General features: G+C 45.8%; 1 protein-coding gene across 1 annotated transcript in view; it reads left to right on the top strand.

The window, feature by feature from the left end:
* The first annotated feature begins 4,036 nt into the window (after window positions 1-4,036).
* LOC128419242 (IgGFc-binding protein-like) overlaps window positions 4,037-20,074 on the top strand; it is a 61,761-nt gene continuing 45,723 nt past the window's right edge. The window contains exons 1-9 of the mRNA XM_053399676.1: window positions 4,037-4,219; window positions 5,769-5,819; window positions 6,365-7,591; window positions 9,263-9,475; window positions 10,194-10,394; window positions 12,232-12,845; window positions 16,202-16,763; window positions 18,215-18,822; window positions 19,491-20,061. Coding sequence (XP_053255651.1) covers window positions 5,771-5,819; window positions 6,365-7,591; window positions 9,263-9,475; window positions 10,194-10,394; window positions 12,232-12,845; window positions 16,202-16,763; window positions 18,215-18,822; window positions 19,491-20,061 — 4,045 coding nt within the window. The 5' untranslated portion in view covers window positions 4,037-4,219; window positions 5,769-5,770. The remainder of the gene's footprint in view (window positions 4,220-5,768; window positions 5,820-6,364; window positions 7,592-9,262; window positions 9,476-10,193; window positions 10,395-12,231; window positions 12,846-16,201; window positions 16,764-18,214; window positions 18,823-19,490; window positions 20,062-20,074) is intronic.

Consider the following 20,074-nt stretch of genomic DNA (forward strand, 5'->3'; position numbering starts at 1 on the left):
AATTTCTAATAGCAAGACCAGACACCTTCATCTGTCCCAGCTGCAATAAAGAATATATCCCCTGTATTGGTCCAGTGTTTTGTCCAACTATGCTTTCCTTGCCTGTTGTGATCCTACTTAGGGTGACTCAACTCAGCCCTACTGAATGTGACTCTGCTTTTCTGGATGAGACCCCTGTCCTTCTAGCAAGTGAGGATGTTGATAGACATAATTTCCTTTCCACTCTGTAGTCATCACTTGCAGCACTGCTACTGTGCATCTTCCACAAAAGCAGTGCTATTTTTCTAGAAAAAGGGGTGCCGGAACTCACCAAGAACGCCTCCCTTGTTCCCTCTCTCTCTCTCTCTCTCTCTCTCTCTCTCTCTCTCTCTTTATTTTTTTAAAATAATTTTTATTAATTTTTCATTAATAACAATCCAGTGGAGGCCACATGAATACAATGCCAAATCATGCCAAATCACAATACAACCAAAAGTGCCAATTAAACAGTTCCGAATGACACATTTTTGGATGACTTCCTGTGTTCCGTCTATCAGTAGTTGATGTTATTCCTTGATCCTGTGCCAATTCTCTTAATTAGTCCAAGTTCCACAATTCTGATCTTACTCCTTTGTTCTAGCATCCACTGTTGTAATGACTATTGACTGTATTTTTATAAATGCATATCCATTAACTTGCAGAGGAAATTTATATCCTGTAGCTTTGTGAAATATTTCTTCACCTTCTTCTTTGCTTCATGTTGCAACCAGTCAACTTTCTTCAACATTGCCCCTCCTTTGAGAACTCATTTATAAGTACGCCATAACTTCTCCATTTTGCTTTGAAACCGAAAGCAATCCAGGGCCCAGCCGAGACTTCTGTACCACTTCCAGTGTTTATCTCCTTGTATCTTCTAACAAGCTGGCATCTCACCAAAACTGTAATAAATCAGAACTAGAGCTCTCTTTGGGTGGCGCTGAGCCTAGGGCTTGCTGATCAGAAGATCAGAAGATCGGCGGTTCGAATCCCTGCGACGGGGTGAGCTCCCGCTGATTGATCCCTGCTCCTGCCAACCTAGCAGTTCGAAAGCATGTCAAAGTGCAAGTAGATAAACAGGTACCGCTCTGGTGGGAAGGTAAACGGTGTTTCCGTGTGCTGCTCTGGTTCACCAGAAACGGCTTAGTCATGCTGGCCACATTACCTGGAAGCTGTACGCCGGCTCCCTTGGCCAGTAAAGCTAGATGAGCGCCGCAACCCAGAGTCGTCCACGGCGGCACCTAACGGTGAGGGGTCCCTTTACCTTTTAGAGCTCTCTTAAGTTGGCAATGTTTACAAGTCATCACAGAATTTCACACAGTCTGTTCTTTCAAGCATTCTGTAAAGAAAACCATAAGTTCTTGTTAAATCCCTCTGTGTTCCATAGATAGCTGTAATCCATTAGTAATTTCACTCCGTTAATTGATCATTTTTCATTGAAGGCTTGCCGATTCATAGCACAAAAGCTCAACAAAGGGTCCCCTTGCTCTCCAGATCAAAACCTTGGCACTCAGTGGCTGATTCATTTCACAGGTTATCTTTCTCTTTCTTCCAAAACACATCTGTTTCTGAAGTCCAAATTCAGATATATCTTAGAAGAAACAGATACGTCTGCTCATGGCAACCACATTGGGGATGCATACATGCATTCACTCTGCATCCCTGCCCCCACATTCCATCGGAGTGAGAGGCAGTTATCGAATGATCTGCAAGAGAAAGCTCTCCCCCCCCGACCTGGGAGGGGGGGCTTGCAAGGATAATTACTCCCAAATTATCCTTAATTAACTGCATGGCTGGCATCTGCTACCATGGGATTGGCAGTTTGCCATGGCGGCTGCGCCAGAAGCCCTCCCTTGTTCTCTTATAATGGCAATGGTGCCCACCCGAGAGGTGCCAGAACTTAAGTTCAGGCTGAAAAAAAGCCCTGCACAAAAGCCCTGTTATTTGTCTTACATAATTATGGAAGTTCCTTTGTAATTACCTTATCAAAGTCCATTCAATGAAAAGAAAGGCAATGCAAATGGGGAAAATACATAATCAATTATATATCACTTTCAGACTCAAAGCGACAGCAGCAGCAAGCACCAGTCATGTCTGCTGGATTGATTTCTCTTCCAGCTATCACCCATCATTTTCTTTATAAGCTGCTTTCCCATCGCTAAAGCTATGTTGAAGGTGGCTTACAGCAGAAAAAGATTTACATAATTACAAAAGTAGCCATAAAATAAATAAGACACAGCAAAATCGAACCATTTCCATATAAATCATAACAACACTTAAAAATAAAATAATATATATAAATAACAACAATATATCAATAACTCCCTCAATAATACCCCAGGCCAAGAGTCTGTTGAGCAACCTCAGCTTTTGTAGCTGCAGTCAGTCAATGCCCTGCCCTCCCAGACCAGGTGAGAAAAGGCTAGCAAGGCAGGGAACAGATCTTCCAGGACTTGCAGCTAGGATGGTTGATGGATATAGGATGAATAAGCGAAAATTAGCAATTTCAACTGCCATTTCAATTTTTGTCAGATTTCTCTAACAGGCAGGCCCAATACATTTTGGCACCTGAGGCGAACTACAGAATCACGCCTCTCCCACCCCTCAGTTTAGGATGCATAGTTGTCAACTTTTCCCTTTTCTTGCGAGGAATGCTATTCGGAATAAGGGAATTTCCCTTTAAAAAAGGGAAATGTTGACAAGTATGTTAGGGTGAGATGCAGGTGATGGTGTGGAAGAAATTTGCTTTATCTGAAAAAAGTACAAAGCCAGACTTCTGAGCACAACTCCAGTGCACACCGCTCTGTAGCCAGCACACAAAGAAGCACACAAAAGTAAAGCTGTAGTGTTTTGTGCCCTCAGGAACTTTCAAGACGTCACCTGCTTTTAGCATTCCAATTTTCAGACCCACCCCACCTACCCAATGCACCCAATAACACGCTCAGATATCAGGTTCAAATCCCAGCTTGTAAAGCTCACATGGTCGCCTTGAGCCAGTTGCAACCTCAGCCTAACCTAGACCACATGATTATTGCGAGGGGAAAAAATGTGCAAGCGAAGGCACCCTCTCCACGAGCTGCTTCTCTCCCCTGAGCCACAAGAGAGGCAGCTGACAGGCAGAGAGTAGGCAAGCAGCAAAGGATGTGCACAGGAGAGCTCACAGACAGAGAAAGAGGCAGCTATGGCAGAGGCAGCAATGGGTGGATCCGCCGCCACTCACAGGGGGTCTAGATCTGCCACTGAAGCAACATGCTTCATTCTGTGTCATGCAAAACATCCCTGCTAGTAAATAGCACTGATTTTAAACCAGGCTTCCCGGACAGCCTTAAGCTGAACTGGGCACGGCCCAGAGAACTTGCAGTTAGCTCCACATGCCCAGTGGTGCATTGGCCTTCCTCTTTTGCAAACAGCAGTCTCCAGTTCCCAACTCAGGGAAGTTTCGAAAGCAGTCTCAGATACGGTGATAAGCTGTTCAAAGTGGGAAACTAAAATGTCCCATTGAACTGTTCCCTGAACTAGCTCTCTGGATTTTGGCCGAGAAGAGCATTCCAAGGTCAGTTTCACTTACTTTTTTCTGATTATGAAGAAAATTCCCAGAGGTCAAACTCTGCTTCTCTGGAACTTGTTAGTACATCTGCCTGACAGTAAGATTCACAACATGTTAGTTTCCTATCCAAACAACAAGTCAGGTCAAGGACACTTCGGTCTTCTACCCCTGAGCAGCAGAACTGCACAAACAGAAAAAAGCTTGCTGTCTAGCTTGCCAGGTTTTGTTGATAGCAAGTACCATAATTTTTACAGAATAATGTCTAGGTAAAGCTGCCTCTTTCACTGATGTCCTGCTAATTATGAAGAACGACAACAGCAAACAGGAGAAAAAGTTTGGCTTCACCTATTTCAGTATTCAAATACATTTTAGAAACATTTGTTAAATGCTAACCTATAAGGCACATTGCCCAATCCAGTCAGTTGCATTTTTTTCTGGGGCTGAGAGGATAGGCAAAGGTTCTCTCTTTTTTTTATTTGACTCTTGCATTTTCCCAAAGCCCAACCCTTATGGACTGTTGCTGCTTTCCTAATAGTTAATCGGGAGATGGGCTTTGACTCCTTCAGCCTATAAAAAGGGAAAGAGCAGCTGAGAGAAAAGGAGGGAGGACCAAATTCTTCTTCATCCAGCCAAGACAAGCTTACTTAGGGGCACAAGGTAAGATATTGTTTTGAACAGTGCCGTGTGATTCTAATCAGCTGCTGATCAAGGGAAGGATCTGTCTGAGATAAACAAGGATCCTTCTTGCCTTTTGTGCTTTTGGTGCCGCTAGTATAGTGTTGGATGAATTTCTCAATTTTTGTTTCTCTTTCCTTTCTTTTTAAAAAAATCTTCATGAAAGGTTTTATTTTAATGCAATTTCCCTCGAATATACATATGCTTGAATGCAGTTCTGCCTCATATACATTTCCCTTAATGCAGTGCACTTTTGTATCTTATTTTCACTAATATATGCTATTCTTATGTACACTTTATCCAAGTATATGCATTTTTTTGTACATGCCCCTTAGCTAGAGAAGTGCAAAATTCAAAGAATGGTTGTGCTTTGGTTCATGTATTGTTTTGGAGAGTGACAATTTAGTCACCCATAAATGCAAACTGAATCGAACTTCTCCCCCATTCCTGCACTGGTACTGGTTAGTCCAGAAGACATTTAACTGAAGAGGGGTTGCAGTGGGTGGGCGGGCCTGCAAAAAGCTGCTTTAGGGGAAAAAAGATCTGCCAGCTCTGATTGCTGTATCTTCTGCTTTGCTATTTTAAATGATGTCTGGGTGCAAGCCTCTCTGGGGTGAGCCACCAAGAAAACTTTTCTCTAGTCACCATTTGCTTTAGCACAGATAGTGAGGGCTTAGAAGACTTTATCTGAGAAGAGGCAGAACAAAGTTGGGCAAAGTAGTCCTTCAGAAATGCCTCTAGGTTCCAAACTGTTTGGTGCTTTAAAGGCAAGCTGCACTATTGGAATTGTGCCACAAACCAGACTGGGAGCCACTGTTATTGTTTACACACAGCCACAAAATGTTGCCATCTGCTGAGCATGGTGGCTTAATTTTGAACCAACTCCAGTTCCCTTCATGCAACGCATTGCAGTCAGTTAATGAATCAGAGGCAGTTTTAGGGCAGTAGGACCGGTTTGGATGCACTGGGTTGCAGGTGCCACGGGGGGGGGGCAGGGCACAGATCCGCAACAATGATATCAAATTGAGCATGAGAGGTGGGGGGCACCAAATCTTAGCACTACAAAGGGCGCTGCTGAAATTTGAGAGCCCAAAGTTTGCCACTGAATGAACGCCTGATGCATAGTGTTCTGAAAAAGGACTGTTAAAGGACAGTTCACACTCTTGTCAAGTTTCTGAAAAGTTATTGTTGTGACTGCATAGTTGAAAGTTCCCAGTAGAATTCAAAGCAGTGTTACGTGAATATCCTATCAGTGCAAGGCTTTCTGCTTGTGCAAGGGAACATTTCCCCCCTCTCCTGCCCCTGCCCCATCCCTCACAAATCTGTTCTAGGCATTCATCCAAACCTCTAGGGCAGATTTGTGGGGAGGAGGGGAGAGTTTGGTTGTACAAGCATTAATCTGTGTGGCGACGGAGGAAGTGCTTTGGAAACTGCCCTGTGTTTTGTGTTGTAGGAAAGGCAACATGGTCAGATTTGTATTTAGAGTTGCATAAAACAATCTGCCTTACTTCTTTCCTATATTCTTTTGCAGCTATGGCAATGAGGTTTTTGTTCCTCTTGACTGGTCTGGCACTATTGAGTGGTAAGTAAACTGGACCAAAGGCCACCTCCTCATTTTGGGGATGGCCAGTAAGGGAGCATGCGCTTTCATATGGCCTGGCACCGTGAAAATTTACTACACAAATGGATGTGAAAAGGGGATGCTGGTATTCGTTCATTATGAGCCACTTCCTTAAAAGTTATTTATTTTTTTTAAAAAATATTTCTTATATAGAGCTACACAGTCATCAATGAAAGACATTTGCATTAACCGTCCCCTCTTATTGTTTATACTAATTTGTTGCATACTGGCTGCCAACATGGGGCTCAAACTCATGGGCCTGAGAGTAAGAGTTTCACACTCTACCAACTGAGCTATCTCTCACGACAAGCCTGGGTCCTAGTTTCATGAGAGAGGGAAGTAAATTTCACTATCCACTTACTCCATGTGATTATTCAGATGCTCATAGCTGTATGGGGTTCTTCCCCAGTATATATTATTCCAAATGTGGCCACACCATTCCATATATATTTGTGAACAAGACTTGCGATACTATTTTCGATCCGTTTCTATTTTCCTCCTCTCAGGGCTGTGTACAGCAAGTTCCCAAGGAAAGGAATTTGTCACAGCCTTCATGCTGAACATCAAACAGAATCGACGCAATACTAAGCTTGAGTTGCTCATCACTGGGTACTATCCTGCAACCACCGTCATGGTCACATCAAACAAAGCTACATTCCAGAACACCGTTCCTGTCAATGAAGGGGAAACTGTGTCCATTGAGCTTCCAGCTTCCACAGAGATGGTGGGGACAGACATCTTTGACAGGGCTGTGACAATCCAAGCAAACCATGACATCTCTGTCTTTTCCCGCAGCCACAAGGACTATTCAACTGGTGCCATGGTAGTGTACCCAGTCGAGCAACTGGGTACGTTGTATTATGTGGTAACCCCAGTGGGTGAAATGGCAGACACTTTCAAGGAGTTTGCGGTTGTGGCCTATCAAGCAGCCACTAGGGTCAACATCCATTTGACAGGGTCTGTGACATTCAAAGGACATGTTTATCCCGCCGGGAGCATTCTGGTTGTTAACCTCAAGGCCTTCCAAGCAATCCAGCTGCAAAGCTTGCAGGATCTATCTGGCACCAAGGTTGAATCAAGTGGACCTGTGGCTGTCTTGAGTGGGCACAGCTGTGCCAAGAACCACACACACTGTGACCATGTTGTCGAGCAGCTCCTGCCCGTTTCACGCTGGGGTGCCGCCTTCCTTGTGCCCCCAGTCTCCTTCCAGAGCAGATACGATATGGCATATATCGTTGCATCCCGAAACACTTCAGTCATGTATCAATCCGGACCCACAGCAGGAAACTATAATATGAGAGCTGGAGAAGCTATTCAGTTGAGCATCCAGCCCTCTCGGGCACTTTACATCTCAGCTGACAGAGGAATCCAAGTCCTTTTCTTCTTTGCTGGTGCATCAAGAGGAAGGACGATCTATGACCCATTCCTCATCAATATTCCTCCACTGACAAGCTACTGTAGGTCATACCGCATTGAGGGAATGGCCGGGTTTGATAATTATGCAGTTATGATAGCCAAAACCTCAGAAACCGGTGAGATCACATTAGAGAAGAGGGCCGTTGAAAACATCCAGTGGAGACCAATCCCAGCCACAGAATACTCCTCTGCTCAGCTCAGCTTGGGCAGAAAAGCTAGTTCCCTCTCCCTGGAGCACCCCAGCACTCCTTTTGGACTCTTCATTTTTGGAGGCTCATTCCGCGATGGCTATGGCTCCATAGCTCTTTGCTCATCTGGTAAGTATTTAATAGGCTGCTAGGGAATGAACAAATAGTTGACAATAGTCTTGACCTGGCTTCCTCAACCTTGGCTCTCCAGATGTCTTTGGCCTACAACTCCCATGATCCCTAGCTAGCAGGACCAGTGGTCAGGGATGATGGGAATTGTAGTCTCAAAACATCTGGAGGGCTGAGGTTGAGGAAGCCTGGTCTTGACTCTTGGATAGGAGAACTTGCAAAAAAATTCTGTGTTGTTTTTCTGCTCAGAAATGCCCCCCACAGCCACTGCTTCTCCCTTCTACAGCAACTCTTTTCTTTTCCTGCCCTATTCTTGACTGTAATCTGTATGTGGCTCCTTCGCTTTGGAATCCCACAGATGACACTATTGCCACATTTGTACTAGTGATGGGGGGAGAAATTCAATTTGATCACATTCAAAGATGAACCCACATAATTTACACTTTCCAGAACAATACATGAACCGAAACACAACCACCCACACTTCTTCAGATTTTGCATTGCAGTCCCCCGACACGTTTACAAAAATGCATAGGGTAAAGTGTGCACAAAAGTGTACACATGCTTTTGATGACACAATATCATTCCCGAAACCTTCATTTGTAGATAGGTTCTGTGGAAAATGCGACCAAATTTACATAATACAGTCATAGGTAAAGGTAAAGGTACCCCTGCCCGTACGGGCCAGTCTTGACAGACTCTGGGGTTGTGCGCCCATCTCACTTAACAGGCCAGGGGCCAGCGCTGTCCGCAGACACTTCCGGGTCACGTGGCCAGCGTGACATCGCTGCTCTGGCGAGCCAGAGCCGCACACGGAAACGCCGTTTACCTTCCCGCTAGAAAGCGGTCCCTATTTATCTACTTGCACCCGGAGGTGCTTTCGAACTGCTAGGTTGGCAGGCGCTGGGACCGAGCAACGGGAGCGCACCCCGCTGCGGGGATTTGAACCACCGACCTTTCGATCGGCAAGCCCTAGGCGCTGAGGCTTTTACCCACAGTGCCACCCGCGTCATACCTCAGGATAAATACGCTTCAGGATAAGTATTTTCAGGTTGCGCTCCGCAGCGGCCCAGAAGTAACGGAGCGTGATACTTCCGGGTTTCGCCGCTCGTGCATCTGCAGACTGTCAAAATGACGTCATGTGCATGCACGGAAGCAATGAAACGCAACCCGCTCATGCGCAGATGCGCTGTCGCATCTTACGTTCTGTTCAGGATGCGAACGGGGCTCCAGAACGGATCCCGTTCGCATCCGGAGGTACCACTGTAATACTAAGGGTGAAAAAGGTGCAGTGAACTGTCCAAACAGTTGCCACAAATATTCCCATGCCACAAAAGCAGACATTACATAAAAATAAGGCTAATGTCAAATTTGAAGACTGCTAATTGGAGCCTATCTGGCAGTTCCTGTTTGTACCCAGTTTATTTCCTGTGCCACTGGGCTACAATGAATTAAAGTGCTGGGGCACAAAACTACAAGCCAATATGTCAATAGAAAAATGTTCCTCATAAGTGAAGGAATTATGAATGACTAATTGTTGTAAGCCGCCCAGAGTGGCTGGGAAAACCCAGTCAGATGTGCGCAGTATAAATAAATAAATTATTATTATTATTATTATTATTATTATTATTATTATTATACTGAGAACTCGCCTGACCATTTTTTTATCAGTGTTTGATCTAGACACAACCGTGGCTCCATTATCCTGCCCTGAGAACAGCCACTTTGAGGCCTGTGGAAGTGCCTGCCCAGCCACCTGCTCTCACAGAACTGCTCCCTCTGAGTGCACAGAGACCTGTGTGGAAATCTGCCAGTGCAATAGAGGCTACGTCCTTAGTGCCGAGAAGTGCATCCCAGTGGAGAGCTGCACCAACACTTCTATGGGTATGAACTGCAATGCAGGGCGGGAGTCCTGGGCTCATGAAGACGGCCAGACTCTCTGCAAGCGTTACGCCAAATTACATAGGGAGTATAACGTTTGACTGCTGAGACCATATAACACCAGTCTTGAAAGACCTACGTTGGCTTCTAGTACATTTCCTAGCACAATTCAAAGTGTTGGTGCTGACCTTTAAAGCCCTAAACAGCCTCAGCCCCGTATACCTGAAGGAGCGTCTCCACCCCCATTGATCAGCCTGGACACTGAGGTCCAGCTCCGAGGGCCTTCTGGCAGTTCCCTCCCTGCAAGAAGTGAAGCTTACAGGGAACCAGGTAGAGGGCCTTCTCGGTGGTGGTGCCCACCCTGTGGAATGCCCTCCCATCTGATGTTAAGGAGATTACATAACATTTAGGAAACATCTGAAGGCAGCCCTGTATAGGGAAGCTTTTTAAGGTTTAAGGTTTAACTGTGTTTTTATATATGCTGAAAGCTGCCCAGAGTGGCTGGGGCAACCCAGTCAGATGGGTGGGGTGTATAAACAACAACAACAACAACAACAACAACAACAACAACAACAACAACAACATTATTGACTGGAAGGAAAGAGGGACTTTTACTCCCTCAATCTTTCTGTCCTTACTGGAGCCTTGAATTACTTTGCTTTTCTTGATTTTTAAAATATGTAATCACACCTGACTACTTTTGAACATTGCTTTCCTTCAGGTCCCACTGACCCCCCAATAGCCTGTCCTGAGAACAGCCACTTCGAGACCTGTGGGAATCCCTGCCCAGCCACATGTTCAGACAGAACTGCTCCCGATGAATGCACAGATGGCTGTGTGGAAATCTGCCAGTGCGATGAGGGATACATCCTTAATGATGAGAAATGCGTCCCAGTCAAGAGTTGCCCCAGCACTTCGACAGGTATGGACTGCAATGCAGGGCAAGAGTTCTGGGCTGATGAAGACTGTCACATTATTTGCAATTGCTACCCCAAATTAGGGACGGTTGTGTGCAGAAAGACTTTTTGTGAGGCCAAGAAGAAAAGCCTCAAGCACTGCAGGGGATGGAGGCTGTGAGCATTCAGAAGTAGCTCTGCTGCCAGAGCTGGGTTAGGAGATTGAGGTGTTCAGAGAATCAAGTGAGGCCAATTTGAGCCCTTGCAGGTGTCAAGCCTAGCCTGCGATTTAGCTTGATACCAGTGGCTCTCACGTTTTCAACTCAGTTGCTGCCTCGCAAACCAAGACACAAAGGACTTTTTCACCCTGCCATCCTTAATTAGAACAGCAACTGCAGGCAAGGGTTTTGCGGGTGGCAAAAAAGAATCAACTTTGAGGTCATTCTGTGGGTGAAGATGCAACCTTTTCTTGCAAATCCTTTCAAGGTCAACAGGCTTCATTTTGGGAAGGTGTCAACTCATGCCTGCATGTGTTAGCTTCGTGGTCCGTGGGCCCCTGTTCCTGAGGTCACATGGCTTCCTCTGCCCCCAACCTCCATGAGTAAGGTATGAACATCTGTCTGATGCATGAAGATTGTGGTGTTCTGTGACCACAGGGGAATAAAGCAATAGGCATTCCACTATCCCTGCCTAAATCTAATTGGTTTTTTTACAGTCCTGAGCCACATGCAAATCAATTTCATTGAGAAGGCCTACCGTATTTTTCGCTCTATAACACGCACCCAACCATAACACGCACGTAGTTTTTAGAGGAGGAAAATCCGTAGGCATGCCACCCGTAGGCATTCCATCCATAACACGCACAGGCATTTCCCCTTACTTTCTAGGAGGAAAAAAGTGAGTGTTATGGTGCAAAAAATACGGTAGTTTCACTAACATGGGAGATATTTTTTTCTCCCCACTTTCCCTGCAATTTAAAAATACCAAATATATCATGTCCTCCTATGCAAGGTGCTTCTGACACTTCAACCATTTCAGCTGCTGCTTTTGTCCTTTTCCTTGCTCCAGGATGGCCCTTTTGCGACACGGCAACTAGAACACTATTATGCATTAAAAATCTATCCCACCTATTTCTCCAAAGAGACCCAAGAAGCCTAAGAAACAATACAAGAAACAGAGCAGAACAAAGTTCCGAATATTCATTTCAGTTAATAAATTAGCAACCCTTTTAACAAATCTCAATAACCCCAAAACAATGTAGAATGGAGTTAGGAAATTTTACGTAATTTTTTCAATGGCCTGTTTAAAAAGCCAGGTTTTTACCTCATGCCTGACACAGTAGAGCGATGGGACCTAATGGAGCTTCCTCGACAAGCCATTTAATAAGGTAGGTGCCGCAACAAAGATGACCTTACTAATAGATCTTTAAGGGACTTGGAAGAAGGCCCTAGATGATTGCAGTACAGTTGTACCTTGGTTGTGGAACAGAATCCATTCCAGAAGTCTGTTCGACTTCTGAAAATGTTCGACAACCGAGGTGCAGCTTCCGATTGGCTGCAGGAGCTTTCTGCACACAATCGGAAGCTGTGGAAGCCGCATCAGACATTCAGGTCACAAATAACATTTGCAAACTGGAACACTCAATTCTGGGTTTTCAGCATTCAGGAGCCAAAAAGTTCAACTCGCAAGGCATTCGGGATCCAAGGTACGACTGTATAATAAAAGGTTTGACTTGGAAATTTGCTGCAGAGAGTGTGTGCCCCAGAACCATTTCATTCCTGACTGCAGCCTTGAATAAGCTTTGTTTTTCCTTAACTTTTTAAAATCACACCTGACCAGCTTTGATCATTCTTATTCCTCCAGTTCCCACCTCAGCCCCAGTACCCTGCCCTGAAAACAGCCACTTTGTGTCCTGTGGAACTCCATGCCCAGCTACCTGTTCCGACAAAACTGCTCCCGAAACGTGCAATGATACCTGTGTGGCGGCCTGTCAGTGTGATGAGGGCTACGTCCTTAGTGCTGAAGCCTGCATCCCAGTGGAGAAGTGCCCTTGCATTTACAAAGGTGTGAGCTACAGCGCAGGAGAGGAGTTCTGGGCTGATGAAGGCTGTCGTACTCGCTGCAAGTGTGACTCCAAATTAGGAAAGGTTACGTGCACCAAGTCCTCCTGTAAGGCCAACAAGAAATGTGCCCTAGTGAATGGCATTTGGGGCTGTCATCCCATCAGCTATTCCACCTGCATAGGAACTGGAGACCCTCACTACACCACCTTTGATGGAAAGAAATTTGACTTCATGGGAACCTGCATTTATCAAATGGCCGGAGTCTGCTCCAAGGACCCCACTCTCACCCCGTTTTTGGTCACGGTGGAGAACAACAACCGAGGCAGCAAGGCGGTGTCCTTCACCAAAGTGGTGACACTAGAGGTCTACAACATGACCATCAGTCTGAGCCAAGAACATCCACAGAAGATTAAGGTACATATGCCAGGTGATAACGAAGATTGGGGCAGATTTAAATGCAGCATTTGATTTTTGGTTCAACCAGCTCTTCAACGTGCAATGAAGTCCTCAGGCAGGGCCATTGCATCTGATTCTTAATGTTAGAATGCCAACAGTCTTTCTGTTGTGGTTTACAAGGCTAAAGGATGTGAGGCTAGGACAGGAAAATGTGCTGAATGAGGAAATTGTGTTCTGTATTGTGTTATACTGGATACCAGCAACAAAGAAGAAAGGTACAAGGCGGTAGCACCTAGGGATGCAGAAATGGTTTGAATTAGTTCACATTTAAAGGTGAATACCAAATTAGCAGTTTCCAAAACAATATCCAAACTGAAGCACAGCCATCCTTCAGAATTTACACTTCTCCAACCATATACAGTGGTACCTCGGGTTAAGTACTTAATTCGTTCTGGAGGTCTGTTCTTAACCTGAAACTGTTCTTAACCTGAAGCACCACTTTAGCTAATGGGGCCTCCCTCTGCTGCTGCGCTGCTGCTGCAGGATTTCTGTTCTCATCCTGAAGCAAAGTTCTTAACCTGGGGTACTATTTCTGGGTTAGCGGAGTCTGTAACCTGAAGCGTATGTAACCTGAAGTGTACGTAACCAGAGGTACCACTGTAATGTCTTTAAAAATGCATTTACTAGGGGAATGTAAATGCAGATAGTATTGAAAATAACATATGGAAACACATCGCTTGAAACTGTGTACATTATTCAAAACTGCAAACAAAAATGTGTTTATTGGGAGAAGTTGGCACTAAAATTAGCTCTCTCTTTTTTTTAAAGATCACAAATTGCTGCAGAAATGTAGACAATTTGGCATGCCAACCCTGCAGATGTAATGAGGGCCAAAAAGTTATGTGAGGGTGGAACTACGATTGATATTTTACTGATGTGATTCATAGAATCATAGAATGATCTAGTTGGAAGGAACCACCAAGGTCATAGAATCATAGAATCATAGAATCATAGAATCATAGAGTTGGAAGAGACCACAAGGGCCATCGAGTCCAACCCCCTGCCAAGCAGGAAACACCATCAGAGCACTCTTGACATATGGTTGTCAAGCCTCTGCTTAAAGACCTCCAAAGAAGGAGACTCCACCACACTCCTTGGCAGCAAATTCCACTGTCGAACAGCTCTTACTGTCAGGAAGTTCTTCCTAATGTTTAGGTGGAATCTTCTTTCTTGTAGTTTGGATCCATTGCTCCGTGTCCGCTTCTCTGGAGCAGCAGAAAACAACCTTTCTCCCTCCTCTATGTGACATCCTTTTATATATTTGAACATGGCTATCATATCACCCCTTAACCTCCTCTTCTCCAGGCTAAACATGCCCAGCTCCCTTAGCCGTTCCTCATAAGGCATCGTTTCCAGGCCTTTGACCATTTTGGTTGCCCTCCTCTGGACACGTTCCAGTTTGTCAATGTCCTTCTTGAACTGTGGTGCCCAGAACTGGACACAGTACTCCAGGTGAGGTCTGACCAGAGCAGAATACAGTGGCACTATTACTTCCCTTGATCTAGATGCTATACTCCTATTGATGCAGCCCAGAATTGCATTGGCTTTTTTAGCTGCCGCGTCACACTGTTGGCTCATGTCAAGTTTGTGGTCAACCAAGACTCCTAGATCCTTTTCATCTGGCCTAACCCCCGTGCAATGCTGGAATCTTTTGCCAAATGTGCAGCTTGAACCGACTGAACTACCCCAGATCTAACAAAGCAATTTATAAGCTGCTGGTCTCAGGTTCAGCTCAGACATGCAAATCGGCACCTCTGGTTGCTGTCCCATCTCTTGTAGAAATTGCTGATTTTAAACGACTCCTTCATATGGTGATTATAATGTTAGAGACATATCAGCTTTCTGCCTCATGGATGCATGCTACTTTCACAAGCTGAAAAGGCATTATACCTAAAATCTGTTTTCTGTGCATGTTCTTAATAGGCAGGCCATTCCATGGCTTCTTGAAATTGTCATATGACAAATTTTTCCCTGTAAATCTGTCTTAAGTGGGACGGTTTTTCCAAGAGCCCAGAGGTACTGGAGAAGAGCAGTAGATAATCTTGGGTTGGGGAAGTTCAAGCTTTCTAAAAGTCAGTGGCAAAGTGAAATCAGCAACAAGGGCCTGGAATCTGCTGATGACCCACAACTGAGCCTGGCTCCACTGACAGCAGCCTCCTGGACCTTCTCCACCTCCTCACAACGGCTGCCTACTTGTACACCCACCTCACTGTGTATCTGGCCGAGACAATAGTGGTGATTGTTAAGAGGAGCAGTAGACACCACTGCCTGCTTGCTCACTGGCTCTCTGTCAGACAAGCAAGGGAGAGGAGCAGCAGTTGGCAACAACGGAGATCAGGTCGAAAACTCATTGAAGGAGGACACACTGAGGGAGAGGGGTCTGAGGAGGCCATTTTGCCTAAGAGCCTGTAGAGCCTGGAACCAGCACAGTGTAATAGAACACAGAGGGTTTACAGTGGTACATCGGGTTACAGACGCTTCAGGTTACAGACTCTGCAAACCCAGAAATAGTACCCCAGGTTAAGAACTTTACCTCAGGATGAGAACAGAAATCGTGCGGTGGCAGCGGGAGGCCCCATTAGCTAAAGTGGTACCTCAGGTTATGAACAGTTTCAGGTTAAGAACGGACCTCCAGAACGAATTAAGTTCTTAACCTGAGGTACCACTGTATCTCTAAATGACAAATTCCTGTTTGAACATTCAATAGTAGAAGCAGTTTTCTTTCTTAGCCTCAGGGTTCTGATGATGTCATATGGGGGCAAGTCATTTCCTTCTCATTGTAGGGCCAGCAAAAGTGAATAAAACCCATAGATTATACAACATATAGCAAGGGTGGAAAATAAGTGGCCTGCCAAGTGTTGCTGAACTACATCCCCCATCATTCCTAACCACTGGCAATGCTGGCTGAGGCCACATACTCCCCACCCCTGGCATACAGCACAGATTGTGCCTCTCAATAATAATAATAATAAATTTTATTTATATCCCGCCCTCCCCAGCCGAAGCCGGGCTCAGGGCAGCTAACAACAATAAAATAGTGCCACATTCTAAAAACATTTCATTATAAAAATTAATTAAAATCAAATTGATGACAACCATTAAGCTTAAGTTCTGTAAAGATTGCCAAAGGAGGGAGTCAGGCTGCGCCATGACCAAAGGCCTGGTGGAACAGCTCTGTCTTGCAGCTGCAATGCGGAAAGATGTCAAATCCCGCAGGGATTTTTTCCACTAGTGAAAACATGTGCAAGTTGGTTCCCCCCCCCCCTGAATTTGCTGAACTCTCAGTGTGACAGTCACTTCCATATATTTTCCAGGTGAATGGAGTCTTTGTGGACCTGCCCTTCTCCTATGGAAAGAAACTGAAGGTCTACATCAGCGGAGTCCATGGCTTCATCAAAACAGACTTTGATCTGAGAGTCAGCTTTGACTGGTACAGTTATGCCAGGGTCATTATTCCCAGCACTTATGCCAATGCTGTGTGCGGACTGTGTGGCAATGCCAACCAGGACCCCAGTGATGACTTTGCTATGAAGGATGGAGCTCAGACAACAGATGAAATCCAGTTTGCAGACAGCTGGAAGTTGAAGGAGGTCCCAGGATGCTCTGCAGGATGCAGTGACTGCCCAGTATGCAGTGAGGCAGAGAAGCAGACCTACAAGGGGGACCAGTTCTGTGGGATCCTCAAGAGAAGGGATGGGCCGTTCAGGCAGTGCCATGAGACCATTGACCCAACACCTTACTTTGATGATTGTGTTTTCGACACCTGCCAATACAAGGGTCATCATGACACTCTCTGCAGTGCCATCAGTGCCTACGTGACAGCCTGCCAATCTTTGGACATTGAGGTTGGGAAATGGAGATCAGCCTCTTTCTGCAGTAAGTACTGTATTACTTTCTGAATCTGGATCTGAGTTCAGTTAAATATTGGGTGTTGATGGCCGCAATGCAGTCTTAGCATTTGGGAAAAAACCCAACCCACCATGAATCATTTGATAAGGATTTCAGGGTACTGTGTAAAAGACAAGATTGTATCAAGGATTGCTTAGAGAGTTGCAACTCTGCAGGAATACTAAGTGGAATGACTCGCTGTGCTTTGGTTTTTTCCTGTAGTGCCTCACAGACCTGGGGCTGTACAGTGGTACCTCGGGTTAAGAACTTAATTCATTCCGGAGGTCCGTTCTTAACCTGAAACTGTTCTTAACCTGAAGCACCACTTTAGCTAATGGGGCCTCCTCCTGCTTCCGCATCGCCGGAGCACGATTTCTGTTCTCATCCTGAGGCAAAGTTCTTAACCTGAGGTACTATTTCTGGGTTAGCAGAGTCTGTAACCAGAAGCGTCTGTAACCTGAAGCGCCTGTAACCCGAGGTACCACTGTATTCCACATAGCATTAAGGAGACCGTCACGTCAGCCTGATGGAATGATCTCACTTCTTTGCCCCAGGGTTCTCCCAACTCCCTAGAAAAGATTTGGGGAGAGTGTGGTGGCATGCAGGGGGAGGAGAATGGAGAAAAGTCCCATTGTCCTAGCAGGCATTGCACTAGCACAATGATTTATTTCTGCACATCCCAAGATGCCCAGTTTGTGCACATTATTTTCCAACGCCAAATCGAATGGGAGTATGGCTTTTTTTAAAAAAATGAAAGATCTCTTGACCTGCTGCATGAGCACAAAGAAGGTATTGCATTGTTAAATTAGCAGTTACCATTCCCCCAAATACATATGGGTGCTTCATTTTCACTCATCTCCAGAAATGAGTGTCAAGGAGGGGGTCACTTTCCCAAGTCCTCCCTCCAAGCTACTAATCAATCACACACAGGCACTGAACAGGTTGCCAAGCTTTATTGGTTTCTGCTTTGGCACCAGCCACAGAACATCAAACAGCAAGTTGAAAACATGGCATGTTCTCTCCCTTAGCCGGAAGGTTAACTCGAAGATTTATAGGGGTTGGGGAATGCTGGTAAAAAGCCAGCCCCTTCAAATGCTCCCACTTCGGGAACCAATTGTTACCACCTGCCTGAGGGGCCCCACCCAGCTCACAGGATCACTACTTCATGACAAACCTACGTTTTTTGTCCCTCATCCAGCCCACCACTGAATCTAGGCACCAGTCATAACAGTCACAGCCCCTCCTGACTCAGATGCAACAGAATAAGCACTAGAATAAGCAAACCACAGGTATTTTTTTGTGGTGTGTGTGTGTTAAGAGGACATTTTGAACCACATGTTGCCCAAAAGTCTTCACATAATAACACTTTGGTGGTGCTTTTGCTGAGCCTTAGTTATATTCCAAAGGCTGGTATAATTGTCTTTATTCTTTACTTCCAGGACTTCCCTGTCAACCCAATTCCCACTATGAGCTCTGTGGAAGCGGTTGTCCCAGCACATGCCAGAACCGTTCCTCCACCATAAAGTGTGGTGCACCATGCGATGCACCATGTACTGAAGGATGCTTTTGTGATTCTGGATTCGTGCTCAGTGGGGATCAGTGCGTGCGTCTTGCAGAGTGTGGCTGTGTGCACCAGGGCAGATACTACAAAAAGGGAGAGGAGTTTTATCCCAGTAGCTCCTGCCAGGAGAAGTGCCTCTGCCTGGACAATGGAGCCACCAAGTGCCAGCCTTTCTCCTGTGGAGCTCATGAGGAGTGCAGGGTGGAGAACGGCATCCAAGGCTGTCACCCTGCAGGTTATGGTACAGCTATAGCACTTGGTGACGCTCTTTATATTTCCTTTGATAGACAAAGCTTTCGCTTCCATGGCTCCTGCACTTACACCTTAGCCAAAGTCTGCAGCACAGAGCCTCGGCTACAGAATTTCTCCATTTTGGTGGAGAATGAGAAGCTTGGAAATGGACACCTTGCTCAGATAAGGAAGGTTGTGGTCTCTGTTCATCAGCACACTATTGTCCTTGAAAGGGGACGGAAATGGATAGCTATGGTATGTATGGGCTACTCATATCAGATTGTTTCAAATAAAAGGGACGTGGGTGGCGCTGAGGTCTAAACCACTGAGCCTCTTGGGCTTGCTGATCGGAAGGTCGGTGGTTTGAATCCCCATGATGGGGCGAGCTCCCATTGCTCTGTCCCAGCTCCTGCCAACCTAGCAGTTCAAAAGCATACCAGTGCAAGTAGATAAATAGGCACCGCTGTGGCGGAAAGGTGACCAGCATTTCCATGCACTCTGGGTTTTGTCACGGTGTCCCGTTGCAGCAGAAGCAGTTTAGTCATGCTGGCCACATGACCCGGAAGCTGTACGCCGGCTCCATCGGCCTGAAAGCGAAATGAGCGCCACACCCCATTGTCGCCTTTGGCTGCACTCAACCGTCCAGGGGTCCTTTACCTTTACCTATTATTTCAAATGAATAACATGTCCTTCTTATGCAAAGAGAGTCCAGGGCAGCTTGCAGTCATAAAATTACAGGAAAACCATTTGGTATAATAATTAAATTGCTTTTAAATAATGATGACATTTCTTTAGATCACTGGAATGAAAAACAGCATGTGCAAAAGGAGATGTGTGTCTTTTGTATATGTGTGTGCTTGAGAATTTGCGTGTGCTCAGAGCTGACCCCCATGAATATGCTTCTCTCTTCTTTGCTGACGCAGGTGGATGAAGAATTCTGCACTTTGCCAGTGAATAGAGATGAGGGAAAACTCTGGATCACGCAGGAGGGGATCAATATAATTGTCCAGGCATCCTTTGGCCTCACGGTCCTTTATGATACCTCTTCCTATGTCCATGTGACTGTCCCCAGCACCTACCAGGGACACATGTGTGGTTTGGGTGGCAATTTCAATGGTGACGAGAGGGACGATTTCATGCTGCCTAGTGGGGAATCTGCACAAACGGTGGATGAGTTTGGGGCCTCCTGGCAGGTCCCTCTGGATGGTGCCATCTGCTCCAATGGCTGTGGTGAGGAATGTCCCACTTATGATACAGCCCAGACAGCACCGTATGAGAACGACGACTCCTGTGGAATGATCACGTCTGAGACAGGGCCATTCAAAGACTGCTCCTCATTAGTAAGCCCCTCGGATTACCTTGAGCAATGCCTGTATGACTTGACCGTGGCCAAAGGGGAGCAGGAGTATCTCTGCCGGAGCCTTCAAGCCTATGCAGCTGCGTGCCAGTCTGCTGGAGTCAAGATTGGAGCCTGGAGAACAAAGTCCTTCTGTCGTAAGTTGGATGA

This window comes from Podarcis raffonei, chromosome 8 (assembly GCF_027172205.1).
Source record: "Podarcis raffonei isolate rPodRaf1 chromosome 8, rPodRaf1.pri, whole genome shotgun sequence".
In the NCBI taxonomy this organism is placed as follows: domain Eukaryota; kingdom Metazoa; phylum Chordata; class Lepidosauria; order Squamata; family Lacertidae; genus Podarcis; species Podarcis raffonei.